The following is a 14,051-nucleotide window of genomic DNA, read 5'->3' as shown; positions in this document are numbered from 1 at the left end:
CGACACAGGAGGAGTTAAGGCACCACAGGTACCACGGATTTCACTCAGCAACAAGCTGAATCACAACAGATACTTCAAAATAAAAGGTACATTTGTGCTTAAGTTTTTTATTGTTCCGAAGAATAAAGAAAAAATTGATTCCCTGCAACCAGAGTGGTGCTGACAGTGTGTGTGCGTCTTTGTATCAAAACCAAGTGTTTAAGGATTAAGACTTGGTTTTAAGATTAGGTTTGTATTAGGAATAGGTTAAGGCTGGGGTTAGGCATTTAATTGTGAAGGTTTGGGTAATTGGTTAGGAAGAGAATTATGTCAGTGAGTGTCCTCACAACTCAGAAAATAAGTGGTTCTCTGTGTATATGTATGTGTTTCCCCACCTCCCTATTTAGTTAATCGCTGTTTCCATTAAAGATGGCTAATAGCATCTACAGCTACTAGCAATTTACCTCTGCCCAATCACAGGACCATTCCACATCACATCTAATCTCTTTTTAAGTATGTGTGGAGGAGGAGGAAGGGGGAGGGGGGGGTCAATAAAGCTGCAATGATTTACAAATTACACACACAAAGAGCTAATTAACGTGGTGTTTTGCCTGCTTGTTGAACTCGTGGAAACAGAAGTATTTTACAGCAGAAAAAAACACTAACTGGCAGCAGAGATTGGATATTGTCGAGCCCGTTGCTTAACAATGAATCTTCATTTTCAGACTACCAGCAAAGGTGTCACAATACAAGAAAATCATGTAGAGTTGGAGTCAGAGATCGCTTTTATATGTCCACCAGATTTTACTGTATGTTTTCATGAATCACTTGTACCCTGACCCATATACAAAACTCATCATACAAACTGTTCATGTTCCACTGACATTCTGTGCTGAGTAACACTCATTTTCCTACACAAGCAAATGGAATTCATTTGTCTTTAATGGTACACTAACTGTAAGATACACTGATTAGATTCTGGCCGCACATGAAACTAAATTATTTAGAAACTATAAAGTAAAACTCCTTTTACATACAGCCTGTGTGCCATGACAACCAAGGTCGAAAGCATTACAGAACATTTTTGGGTATGTCAGACCTTTTCATGTGAAAGTCTTATCTAAGTATTGCTTTAGGAACTTTTCTTTAAATTTGACACACATGTCCACTTGGACTGATCAGATTTTGGTGGTCAAAGGCCAGTGTAACCTCATGACCATCCCATTCTTGACAGCGCAATATTACCTTGGAAGAATTTCTACAGATTTGGTGCAAGTGTCCACTCACAGATAGACCAAAATGTACCAAAATGAGTGTTACTCAGCACAGAATATGTCAGTGGAACATTAGGTTTTGATGGTCAGTGGTCAAGGTCACTATGACCTCACATCTGACCCAATTCCAGAAATGCAGGGAATTCATTTCTTCTGGTGTAAACATCCTTAATAGACTGGATACACCTCCATTTAAACAGCAACTTGACTGAATGGCAGATGCAATGTTTATGTACATTTTGTTTATCGTATCCCAACTTTAGTATATTTTAATGTCTTTTTGTTGTTAATTACAGCTATTAGTGATTTCAACTTAACTTAATTGTTGTAATTAATTATATCCTAACCAAATGTGTGATCTTTATATGAAAAGGGTTGGGTAATTATTTTATATACAGGTCTCAACTTACTTAATTGCCAAATTTACAGTGCTTACCAATACATATATGTCAGTACAGAAGAACAATGTGCAAAGTGTGGGGAATAGAAGGAAAACAACCTGTGAACTTTAATCTATTTATACTGTTAGTACTTTTTAAGCACCGTGCATATATTCTAATAATTATATGATACGTGCTAAGCAATAGCTGAGATGGGCATTAGAGATAACTAATAAGGCGAGTATTTTTAAAGTAAAAGGTATCCAATACTATGCAGTTTGTCAAAATTTAGTACCCACTTATTCTGAAAAAAGAAAAAAGCAAAGTTTTTTTTGTCAACATATTTAATGATGCAATTTTTTAAACTAATTTTCAGCCACTTTTTATTCATTAAAAAGTCATTTTTAATCATATAATACCCGTCTCCAAATATGTGGGAAATTGTAAAATGTAATTTAAATTGGTCATCTATTTGAAATCTGTTTCAACAATTTTTCAATTGTTGAAACTGACAAATGTCATGGCTGGATATACAATATATATATATATCTATATATATATAGATATATATATATAAAAAATAATAAAATATTCTTTTTTTTAAGGATGGGGTAAGGTTCAACACTCTGGAAATGTGTGGGCAACAAGTACAGAACAATGGAAAATGCAAAGTACTTTGTGATTGTATCACATGTGCTTTAAAATATCGTTAAAAAAACCTGCCCTCTTATATAGTTTGTTATTTTATTTCTAACCGATGAAAAAGTATCATTACTTACAATCTGGACAATTACTTCAAAATGAAACAAACAATTAAACAAATTAAAGGCTCAATCAATCAGCAGGTGGCCCTCAGCAGAAAGCACATGACTGTGACAGTAGAAATCACCTAAATGAACCACCAATATCAGCATAAACTTTTTTTAAAAATAGCCAAAACAGAAATTAATTCACTGGACAAAGTATTGAAGTCTGCAGACTTGCTGTATGCTCTAAACACAAGTCACTGCAGCTGCAATGAGCCAAGAGCTGCTCATGTTAGTCAGTCCATCAGAACAGAACAAATGTGGCATTGATAATACGGCCGACTGCACCGCCCTCATCCACTCCTCCTCCCAAAGAAGGGCTCTGCTTTCCCTTCCTTGCACATATTTGGAGGCGAAAAAGCCCTTAGCGTGTGTGTGTGTGTGTGCGTGTGTTGCCCCCTGAGAGCTTGTGACCGCAGACAGAGAAAAGGAAGACAGAATGTTGCTGATGAACACAACAGTGTTTGGGAGAGTCACCTGTGATCTGTGTAGGTATTCAGTCTGCTGCCACCCACAGTTTCACCTACTCTGTCATAACTCAACTCTACTGTACAGACTTAACCAGCATGAATGATGTATACTGTATGTGTGTTCATGAAAAGAGCAGCTGAGAGCACTCATCACATCATACTCAAGAGTTAGAGTTGTTTGTTTAGTGCACTAATGAACTTAAATTGTGATCATACTCAAAGGGACATTGCACACTCAGTTTCACCTGACTCCTCTAACAAAAGTATTTTTTAAAAATACAATGTGAGGAGCAGAGCAATAGTTGTGCACACATTGCAGCAGCAGCTCTGGCAGAGGGGAGGGCCAAACACCATCAGTCCAGAAGCCAACAAACCAGCAAGATGGTAGATGTCAGGTCATTGTAGAAAGCTATTGTGGATAATTTAACAATTTGATCTAGATAAATTATTCACTTTTAGCCTTTTTAAAATCAATTAAATACCAAAAATATGCTGTTACCTTCCCTGATGACTGTTATTTACAAAGTCAGGTCTATGTGGATTGAATGATGATTTTGACGGACAGAAGATCCCTGAACAAATTTGTTAAACACAAACTGCCAGAAATGGGTAGATTCGACTAGGGTGTAGTTCTCCTTTGTTAATCTGTTATTGCAGGTACTACTCTAGTCTAACAATTATTATTATGATTTTATTTCATACTTCACCCATTTCACTCCTCTTTGCAAACTTTATCACTTTTCATCATGATTAAACAAAGGGAGGAAAACTGTTTGGGAGGGCAGTAGAGTGGGGGGTGTCCTGCTCATCTGAATCATCTCTGAGCAGCCATATTTACACATTTTCAGCTGCAAACATGCAGCAAAGTGCACTTCTATTAATACAATGCTTGAGCTGCGGCCGGCACATAAAGCTTACAGCGTGACTGTAAAACAATTGGCTATTGTTGACTAAAATGACCGGAGATTGATTCACCCACACAACTTGTGGAGGTGGTCTTAAGACTATTGCATTCTGATGCGTCCCCATTGCAGGATACGTCATGAATTCAAGAAATGGTGGTTGTTTTGTTAAAAGCCTCCCAGAGCTCACAACTCTCCCGCTGTTCCCATGGCCTGTAACCCCCAGACTGTGACAGCCCAAGCAATGTGATTGCATGTTGGACAATGATGAAATGCAGCAGAAACAAAATCTGGAAGTGGTCTAATGCACACCATGGAGACACACAGTAGTGGACAGATGTGATGGGTCTAATTGTGAGCCAACCGTTCAAAATTTGCACTTTAAACAAATTGCAATTGAACTATTTGTACACACAGTCTCTTCACAGAGTGATGAACCGCATCACAACCTTACTTCTGAAACATGGTACTTACCTGTTGCCAGTTAACCTCAAAATCTGTGAGATGTTACACAAGGTATTTTTTAGCATTACATAACTTTTTGAATCTTCCCCGTTTGCCCAGTTCCAGCTTTTGTAAAACTATGAAATGAGCAGATATAAAATATTAAATATTATTGATATATTGAGATATTGATATGCTTTGAATGAATTGCAGGTCATCGCATGTGCAACAGTTTTGGGAATAGAGTTTGTTTGTTTGTTAATTATCATAGTCCATATTAACTTTGACTTAATCTATAGTGTGTTTCATTATTTCTAAAGATCTGTTCTGTTTAAAACAGCACATCGCCCACCCCCACTTCTACAGGGGTTAAAATAAGTATTAAACACATCACCATTTTTCACCATGTTCACCAGAAGTTGGTAACAACCCATGCAATCAACACAGGGAGGTGCAAACAGACATGAATCACCAAGACACCCACTGAAATCTATCAGTAATTACAAAAACTGCCCCTTGTCAATGCAAATTTTAGCTGGTTCAGTCCAAACTGATGACCTATAAAAAAAGTGTCTCATTACCACTGTTTACAGAAGGATTTCTATACTTCTGAATGTCCCAGTGAGCACTGCTGGGGCCATAATTCAGAAGTGAAGAGAACATATTTTCACCATAAGCCAGCCATGATAATGATGTGTTGTTAGCGAACGAGCTGGCTCTAAGAGCCGATTCTTTGTAGCAAACGAGAAGAGCCGACTCTGAATCTTCAGCCGCTCCTGCTCAGCTCTCCTGAGAATCCATGCAGAAAGGGGCAGGACTTTATTTTGATGTGCACACCATGTGGCCAATCACATGTAAGGACAGACTAGGATCATACCGCTGTGTGAAAGAAGGAAGGAGGGCAGACATGTCATAATGTTAAGACTTTGGCCATAATTTATTTGATTTTCTGTGGTTCTGTGTTCAGTTGTTCATTTAAAGGTTTGATTAAAATGTTAAGCAATAGTAACTGTATATTGTTTTTATGAAACACTGAAAAAAACTTGCAACACACAAACCATTCATAACTGCCAAATTAAGCTAAAATATAAGGAGCCATTTGAGAGCTGTAAGAGCCAGCTCTTTTAAGGGAGTCGAGCCAAAAGACACAAATCTTTGAAATGACCCGGACCTCCCATCACTAGGCCAGGACCAGGTGCTCCTCACAATATTTCTGAAAGAGGAGTAAAGGTTGGCCCATAGTCTGGCCTGAGTCGGCCCCTCAGGACGAATCCTCCATCTGATGCACTTTTGTTGTACACCTTGTATGTATAATGACCAATAAAGCCCTTTACTTTTACCTTAAAAAAAGAATCATCAGAAGAGTTGTACCTGCTAATTCCAGGTCTGAAGATCTCCACAAGCGTTCCCAGGCTCTTGGACCATAGTTTTAAAGAATACGTAATGCACTCAAATGCCAATGCCTGTTTACACACTCACCACACAAGACTCCATTGCTGAAGAAAAACTGTGGGGAAGCTTGTTTAAAGTTTGCTGCACAACATTTGGACAAGCCTGTGTAATACTGGGAGAATATAATCTAGTCAGATGAGAGCAAAATGTAACTCTTTGGATCCCATAATACACACCATGTTGGGAGAAGAAATGCCACTGCACATCACCCCAAAAACACCACACCGAGCATGACGTTTGGAGGTGGGAACATCATGGTTCATGGCTGCTTTTCAGTATATATGGGGCTGGAAAACTTCAGATAATTAAGGAAAGGATGAATGGAAAAATATACAGAGACATTCTTAATAAAAATCTGTTGCCAACTACCAGGATGATGGAGATGAAACGAGGGTGGACATTTCACCAAGATAATGATCCCAAATACATAGCCAAGAAAACTCTCAATTGGTTTCAGAGAAATAAAAAAAGCTGCTAGAATGGTCCAACCAATCACCTGGCTTGAATCTATGGAAAATCTATGGAAAGAACTAAAAGGTTCATAGAAGAAGAGCACTGAGCCTTCAAGATTTGAACACGGTTTGTCTGGAAAAATTGGCCGAAGTTAAACCTGAGCAATGCATGCAACTAGTTTCTTAATACAGGAGGTGTCTTGAAGCTGTCATTACAAAAAAGGCTTTTTCATGAAGTGTTGAATAAATTTCAGGAAGGCCTGTGTCATTTCAGGTTATGACACATAACTTAATTTATGGACATCTATAGTTAGGTGTCTTTGCATGTGTGGATTGCATGGATTGTTACCAACATCGGGTGAATATTTCATGTCAATAGCACCTTTAGAAATATATTTACTGAGATAAATGGTGATGTGTTCAATACTCATTGTATATTATCAGTTTAGAAAAGAAAATCACTTTCATTTTCTGACATAAGGAACACTGATTTTATTTTAATTGCACTTTATTAACTCCTCCGATCTTAAACATCACACTATCTACACATCCTTTTTGAAATTTCTGTGTTTTAGTTTATCCTTGTTCATCGTTGTTAATGTATCCTTGCCGAGAAAGGCAGCAATTACCCTGAGAGCGACTATGGGCGCGAATTAGCTGCTGAGCTGAGCCACGTGCACTCACGAACGTCGATTCATGTGCACTGCCTTATAAAAATAACTAAAATATGAACAAACAAGGAAACTAGTCACAGAAAAACATTACAAAACACACAGACACATAATATGCCACAACATGATTCATTAAACAGGAATGTGGTTTAAAATCAATACCGTTTCTATTACAAATTGCAGAAAGTAATGCATCCTACAAACAACCTACATGTAACCTAAAACAACACAGACTACATTTTGAAATGTTAGATTTACTTCTCATGGAAGTAGAAATATCATTTTAATCAATAACAAGCCAATAGTGTCTAGTCTAACTGCAAGTGCAGAGGTGTTCTTTTGTGATGTAGCTGCTCTACAGGTATTAGAGCTAACAGTGAACACTGGAATTTCCCCTGTGCTGATACTAACTGTGACATTTAGTGCAAGTCTTCCTCAGGCAAACAGAGTGAAACCCAGATGTACTGACACTAACGGGAGAACGATCACATCTTACTGAGTGTAGCTCACTTCTGTAAAGCCCAGTGTTTCCCAGCCTGGCTGATGTATGGATGGTCCACTGTGATAAACATCTGAATCTAACAGTGAAAAGAGTTTTATTTCCTCCAGTGTGTTCTGTCTCCCAACAAGACTGCAAACGTATCAGCATCATTTTCAGTAGCACATTTGTGTTCCTGAATGTGCACTTTTAGATCTGAACTAGAAAGGCAGGTTTCACTCACTATTCTATAACTGTTCCCAATAGAGTCAGTAACTGATAGTATATTAGCACAATGTATAATATTTAGTGCTGTTGGTGCATTAAGTCTCTACTTTAAATTGTAATCAAAATATCCAAATTAATTGGTTAGTTAAATGTTGTGCAGAGACCATGTGTGACCTTATGTGTATGTCCCTTTATCTATGGAAAATATTTGTAATTGATGCATTTAAAGTAAAAACCATGAGTGATTTCACTAACAAAGACAGTGTTGAGGTCTGTGCACAATTCTAAAGAAGGATCTGGCAGTTGGTAAAATAGACATCATACAGTGTGACAGGCAATAACATCACATCATCAATATGGTGAAAAGCTTTATACTCAACCAAGACTTTGTAATAATATCTCTGGTGTCTTTGATTTGTTTAATTGAAAAGCTCAGACCCTGAGCCTTTCCTTTATGGTTTTTGGTGGTATTTAGAAAAGTAAGATACTTATTGCAAATCTGAGTTATTCATTCTTAAAAATGATTCATGCCACGTGGAAAATGACACGTGGCATGTTCATAACTGAACAAATATCATACGATGTGACATGGAAAATCTGTCACACCATATTACGTAGACATTAGGTAAAGGAAAATTCAGAGAACACATAATGAAGTAGTTGAATGGTGAAAATTAAAGATTCAACACAATTAAAGCCTTAACTTTCAAATGTATTCTTCAATTACCCTTGTTTTCACCATTTTTGTCATTCAGTGCATATTGAAAGATGCTATTCTCAAGATTTTTGTTACTCAGACACAAACAAAAATTTAAAAAACAACTAATGTTATTGAACTTCTTTAAGAACATTTTTAATTATTTCAGTATCATATTTATCGTCGTATACAACATGAAATTTGGTGTAACCTGAAATAGCAAGAACATTTTGTTTATGCTGTTATGCACAACTAGTAAATGAACAATATGCTTTCCTGAGATTACGTTTGAACCCTTTTTAAAAACACAAATATTCCTTCTTGTCAACCACTCAAATACCATGTGTTGTCACCTGCACCTTTCACCACATCATGTCTCATCCCAATTTATGTCAAATGCACAGAAATCATTTGAAAGAGGACAACATCCTTTCCTGTCTGCCACTGTCTCTGACAAAGAACCACTTGGAGTCGCCAGAGTCAGACACTGAAATACTACAACAAGGGCTTTAAGCAAACAACCTCCAGCTGTTCACAGCTGTGCTGCTCTCCGTTGTCTCTGAAATTCAGACTGGCTCTCAAACAAAGAACTGTAATTCAGTTAAGTGTTACTTCAAATAGAAAAAGGGCCTTTTTTATTTTAATTAACTTAAAAAGTAATTTAAGGTGTGTCTGAGTCTGTGTGTGTGTGTGTGTGTGTGTGTATAAAGGCTTTACTATCATTTACACTGATCAACAAGAGTCATCTTCAGCACTGAGTCTTGGTCAATCCTGCAGTCCCTCAACCCTCACACTCCAGATCATTTCAAATCACCAAACTACAACACACCAAATTTAACAGTCACAGGGAAAGAGGAGCCAAATCAGCCAGTGACATGGCACCAGAGCAGTGCTGTAGGCTGACAACATGAAGAGGGGACTGACATTAAAGCACATCTTTGTACAGCACAGTGCTCCATGACTAACATGTGAGAAGGTGAGGAGGAGAAAATCACTGAGGATAAAATTCCCCAGCTGCCGTAGGTGATGTCCCATTGTCATACAGAACAGAGGAGGATATAGGACACAGTCCTAAGTGAAAACCCTGAGGCACCAGGAAGAGAGAGACTAGTTTCCCACTGAGATGGAATACGCCCATATAAATCTAAAAAGTCACAATATGGTGGACAGGAAGTTAATTTACTATTTAGCTCTTTCTGAGGTTTCTTCCATTTTTCCCTGATAGGCTGGAGCCTTTCCCAGCTGTTAGTAGGTGAGAGGTGGGGTCCACCCTGGACAGGTCTCCAGTGTATTTCAGGGCCAACACAGAGAGACATACATAGACAGACAACCATTAACAGGCATTTTCAAAACCATGGGCAATTTAGAGTCACCAATTAACCAAACATGCATGTTTTTGGACTGTGGCAGGAAACTCACGTGAGCAAAGGTAGAACATGCAAAGAGTCAATAAACTAGTTTGAACCCAGGACCTTCTAGCTATGAGGCAGCAGCAGTCATCAATAATAATTTAAAAATCCTATCCATCCACTTTCAGCCACTTATCCAGACTCTGGGCACGGCAGCACTGCAGCTCCTCTGGCAGGATCCTAAGAGGTTTCCAGTCCAGATGAGATATATAACATCTCCAGTGTGTTCTGCATCTCTGGGTCTCCACTTAGTTGGACATGCCTGGAAAACCTCCACAGGGAAGTGCCCGGGGAGCATCCTGGGGTGATGGCTGAACCACCTCAACTGGCTCCTTTCAATGCTCTTGTTAAGAGTTTGCCACAACATCCACGTTACGGCTAAAGCTGCACCAATGCACCTGTTTTACTCTCACCCGATACCCCGAGATGAGTCAGTCCCAACATAAACAGAGCAAGAAAACTAAAGTAATATTTAATCCAACAGCTGATGAACTGCTAATTTAAAAGTAACACATCCAAGTAAAGGTCACTGTATCAGCCTGTGATTTTCACTTTTCTCGTTCGGTTCTGTTTTTGGCACCAGTGGGTGCAGAGTTTCCCCACTCGCCCTCCACACTTCACTTTTAAGGTGACACAACCTTTCTACAGTCTCAGTCTGTATCTCTGTGCTTATTCCAATACCTGTGCTACTGCCTCAGTAAATCAGCTGTCAAAGGCTTCCTCAACAGTCACCCAAGCTGACCTACTTTGTTTAACCAGCCCTGCTCACAAATTACCCCACTCTCTTGTGTTCCACTAGACATGCTCCATGTGAGGAGGAAGGGGTGGGGGACTGGCTATCACACCTCAATTTTCTGTCTTCCTATATCACAAAATGTCACTACATGTGAGCGAAAGGAAAAGGAGAAGAGAAGGCAAAAAAAAGAGAAGAGAGGGCAAATCTGAGGAAAGTATCACATTGTGTGATTTGATTTATTGTAAATCCTAAAAGGGCAATTACTCTAATCACACAAACTAAATCAAAACCTAGTTAAAATTTGAGTTCTATGAGGCGTAAATTTATAGCCCCAAATTCAGCAAATCTGTGAGCGTCCGTGTTGCAAACTCTGCTCTGTCAGGACAAGCTGTGCTGCTATTAGGTGAATGTAACACAGTCTCACCAGACACAATCACAGGTTCTTCATGCAACAAACAAACAAAAGAAGCTGAACGTACCATTTTAGAGTCTAACTCGTGGTGCGGCTGAGCTAAGACTTTATCTACACTGGCAGCATCTGCGAAAGTGATGAAGCCAAAGCCCCTGTTGAGAGACAACACAAAGGCATAAATATGACATTTTCAAACACAACATTGTCACTCATGTCACATATTTCTCACATCCCAATAAGCTACTTTACTGCACATATGGTTGTATTTCAAACTATGCATAATCTGCACAAATATTTCTTATAGCCTACATCTCAATGTGCCTGTTCTTGTGTCCACCAATAATTTAGCAATTTCATTAATTACATTATTTAAAGAGCAATGCATAAAAGAGTGTTATGACTTTACATTTCACTACAATGCAGCAAGTGGAAATGACCTTTAAATTGCTTTTCACTTAAGATTTTAAACACAATGACCTTTCTAAAGACATTACACCCTAATAAATGAGGGAAACAGCAGAAGAGGGAATACTGGCTGCAGCTCCGTGGTCAATGTCAAACTCTATTACTATTTCAGCTAACTGCAAATCCAGGTAAAAGGCTGCGTGGTGTCAGTGCAGAAAGCTATTTATTTTCTAACGCTTTGATTATTTCTGTGTATTTACCTGGAGCGTTTGGTCGTTGGGTCTCTCATCACCATACATTCTCTGATTTCCCCAAATTTACTAAAATAATCTCTAAGGCTGTCTGTAAAAGAAAAGAAATCAAGAAACAGAGGGTTATAGGTCTCAGATATCCTCGTTCAATCAGAAGAGAAGTGTGTGATGTGAGCAGTCAATGTCACTGTTACACAGGGGTCGAATGGAGGACTTGAAATCTAAATAACCTTGCGCTGCATGCACGCGCAGCCCACTCTCACTCTCTCTCTCGCACACACGCACGCACACACACACGGAACGCGGTGTTTACCTGGTGAAGTTTGCCAGCTGAGGCCACCGATAAACATTTTTCTGCCAAGAGAAGAAGCAAAAGAAGTCAAGACACATTTCAAATCGGCCATTTTGATGTAGAGCTAACTACTTGAGTGGCAGGAGCGGGATAAAGAGCCAGCGGGGAATAAATAAAGGCAGTGCTGCGGCGGTAATGTAGCCTGGCAGGCAGCGGCAGCAGCTCCGCTACGGAGCGAGGCTCTTCTGCACCAACTTCCACTCGAAACATCTGGCAGTTAAAGCCTGCTGGCGCCCTGGCAGAGCGACGTACCTGACAGATCAAAACTTGAGCCTGTTACTGTTGCTATGAACACAGGTTTCGGTTCGGCATACGTGTAATAGAGCGTGCTGCACAAATAACAGCAAAGTTGAACTTTTAAAAATAGCTTCGGCTTTAAACATGTCTCCATCCTAAAAGCTCAGTAACGTTACTTTAGGTTGTAATGAGCAGTTTGCAACCAATTCATTTTTTGGGTGTCACTGGATTCAAGTGCGGTTAAACGTTGGAAACAATAACCCGATTTCACCAGAAAATGCTGTACCCGTATAAAATACCTCAAACTCTCTTTTTAACGCACTATATTTTTGCTAGCAAATACGGAACTATTTAACTCCCAGATTTCTAAACGAAGTTTGGCGCGTGCCCTTCGCGAACGCGTAATAACGGCACATTTTAGAACCTGTCAGGCAAATACACTGCCACAAAAAAAAAGGGGGGGGGAGGGGGGGGGGAGGGGGGGGGGGGGGGGCAGGCCCGTTTTGTTAATATAACCAAACAAACGTGTAGTTGACCGGACCCGGAAGGCAGCGGGACAGACGGAGCGAAGTGGAGCTGCAAACATGCAGTTTTTCCAAAAACCCCAAATCCTGTGTGACAAATGCAGCGTGGATAATGACAGGCTGTAACCTTACCCCGGGTCGTGCTGCGGATCAGCCGGGCTTCCAGACGTGGCTTGGCTCCCGTCTCCTTCCATATCTGAGCCAGCTACAGGCAGTGACTAACGGACACACACACAGAGACGGTAGGTCGGCAGAAGGAGCGCAGCTACAGTGTCCGCGAGCCGGGAATGCAGCGCTCCGTCACACGTGGGATCAGTCCGGTCTGTGGTCCCTCCTCCAGCGTCACTGACAAACAACACTGACGTCAGGTTTCCACAGCCCGCCCACATTAATAGAACCGTTCAGTCCGATTTTCAATTAAATGATATGTAGCATCGAGGGATGTGTTCAGGGATCATAAACCAGGCGAGCGGTATAACTTTTAGAAGTGACGGAGCACACACAGCTGTTTAGGCTGAAAACACTTGAAAAGAACAAGATATTACAAACAGCTTCTCTGATAACTAGTTTGTCCTAAAACAACAGCATTATTGGATTTTTTTTTATACAATATTCACCAGTGATCAGATGAAATGGAAATTGATCAAACATTGTTTAAGACATTAATTATGTGAGCGTGTTCATTTTGAATTTGGCGACCCCCCTGCCAAAAGTAATTTTTACTGTAACATTTGCCCAGTTTCTGCACTTAGAAATTTCCCCCACCAGGGATTAACAAAGTGTTATTTAATAAAGTGGTCTGTGTTGGGGGGGTTCTTAGGCATTGTTAGTGCCAAAGTAAAAATAATTCAACCGTCCAATTACAGCTTTGGTGGAGGGATTAACCATGGACAATCCTTACACCTTTGAGCTATTTTTTTCTGGGGCTTGTGCAGCTACACTTGTAATTTACTATATTGAAGAAGCTTTTTGGATTCATTTTCCAAACCAAGAAGAAAGAAATCCAGTTGACATGATTCGATCTTCAGGTAACCAAACCTGGCTGACTGAGAATCTTCACCGACATCATTTATTATTCAGTTGGACACCACTGACTGCAACAGTCACACGTGTGCTCACTTTTCATGGATCTTGTTTTCAAGATAGTTGATTTAACCTGTTATTATTATTTATCATAAATCACACTGTGAAATCATACTGTATAAAAACACACAATTTTTACACAATTAAATACAAGTCTGTATTGTGTCCCATCCATCCAACATAACTTCCTTCTAAAATTACAAGGTTACCTAAAATTTTCTTTCGCTTATGTTCCAATAACTACTAGAAGCTGTTGGACAACATCTTGTTCAAATAGATTTTTTTGTTTGTTTGTTTCCAGGTGTCTATTACTCTTAAAGGCTATAATGCAGTTTGCATCGACAAAGGGGAGATTGTCCTGTAAAAATGTGTCCATGCTTTTTTTCTGCAGATGAAAGGATATTTAATT

General features: G+C 39.4%; 1 protein-coding gene across 10 annotated transcripts in view; it reads right to left on the bottom strand.

Moving 5' to 3' along the window:
• msi2b (musashi RNA-binding protein 2b) overlaps positions 1-12,890 on the bottom strand; it is a 248,973-nt gene extending 236,083 nt beyond the window's left edge. For 6 of the 10 annotated variants that reach the window (XM_067507482.1, XM_067507485.1, XM_067507484.1 and 3 more), the window contains exons 1-4: positions 12,692-12,889; positions 11,760-11,800; positions 11,456-11,537; positions 10,858-10,942 (exon numbers count right to left, since the gene is read on the bottom strand). In XM_067507482.1, coding sequence (XP_067363583.1) covers positions 10,858-10,942; positions 11,456-11,537; positions 11,760-11,800; positions 12,692-12,753 — 270 coding nt within the window. In that variant the 5' untranslated portion in view covers positions 12,754-12,889. Of the gene's footprint in view, positions 1-10,857; positions 10,943-11,455; positions 11,538-11,759; positions 11,801-12,691 lie in introns of all 10 variants that reach the window. The other 4 variants (XM_067507483.1, XM_067507488.1, XM_067507487.1 and 1 more) reach the window with 1 other exon arrangement.
• Positions 12,891-14,051: the final 1,161 nt, after the last annotated feature.

The sequence above is a fragment of the Channa argus genome, chromosome 6, assembly GCF_033026475.1.
Source record: "Channa argus isolate prfri chromosome 6, Channa argus male v1.0, whole genome shotgun sequence".
NCBI classification, from domain to species: Eukaryota; Metazoa; Chordata; class Actinopteri; order Anabantiformes; family Channidae; genus Channa; species Channa argus.
The sequence above is the reverse complement of the archived record's forward strand: the minus strand, read 5'-3'. Positions and strand labels throughout refer to the sequence as shown.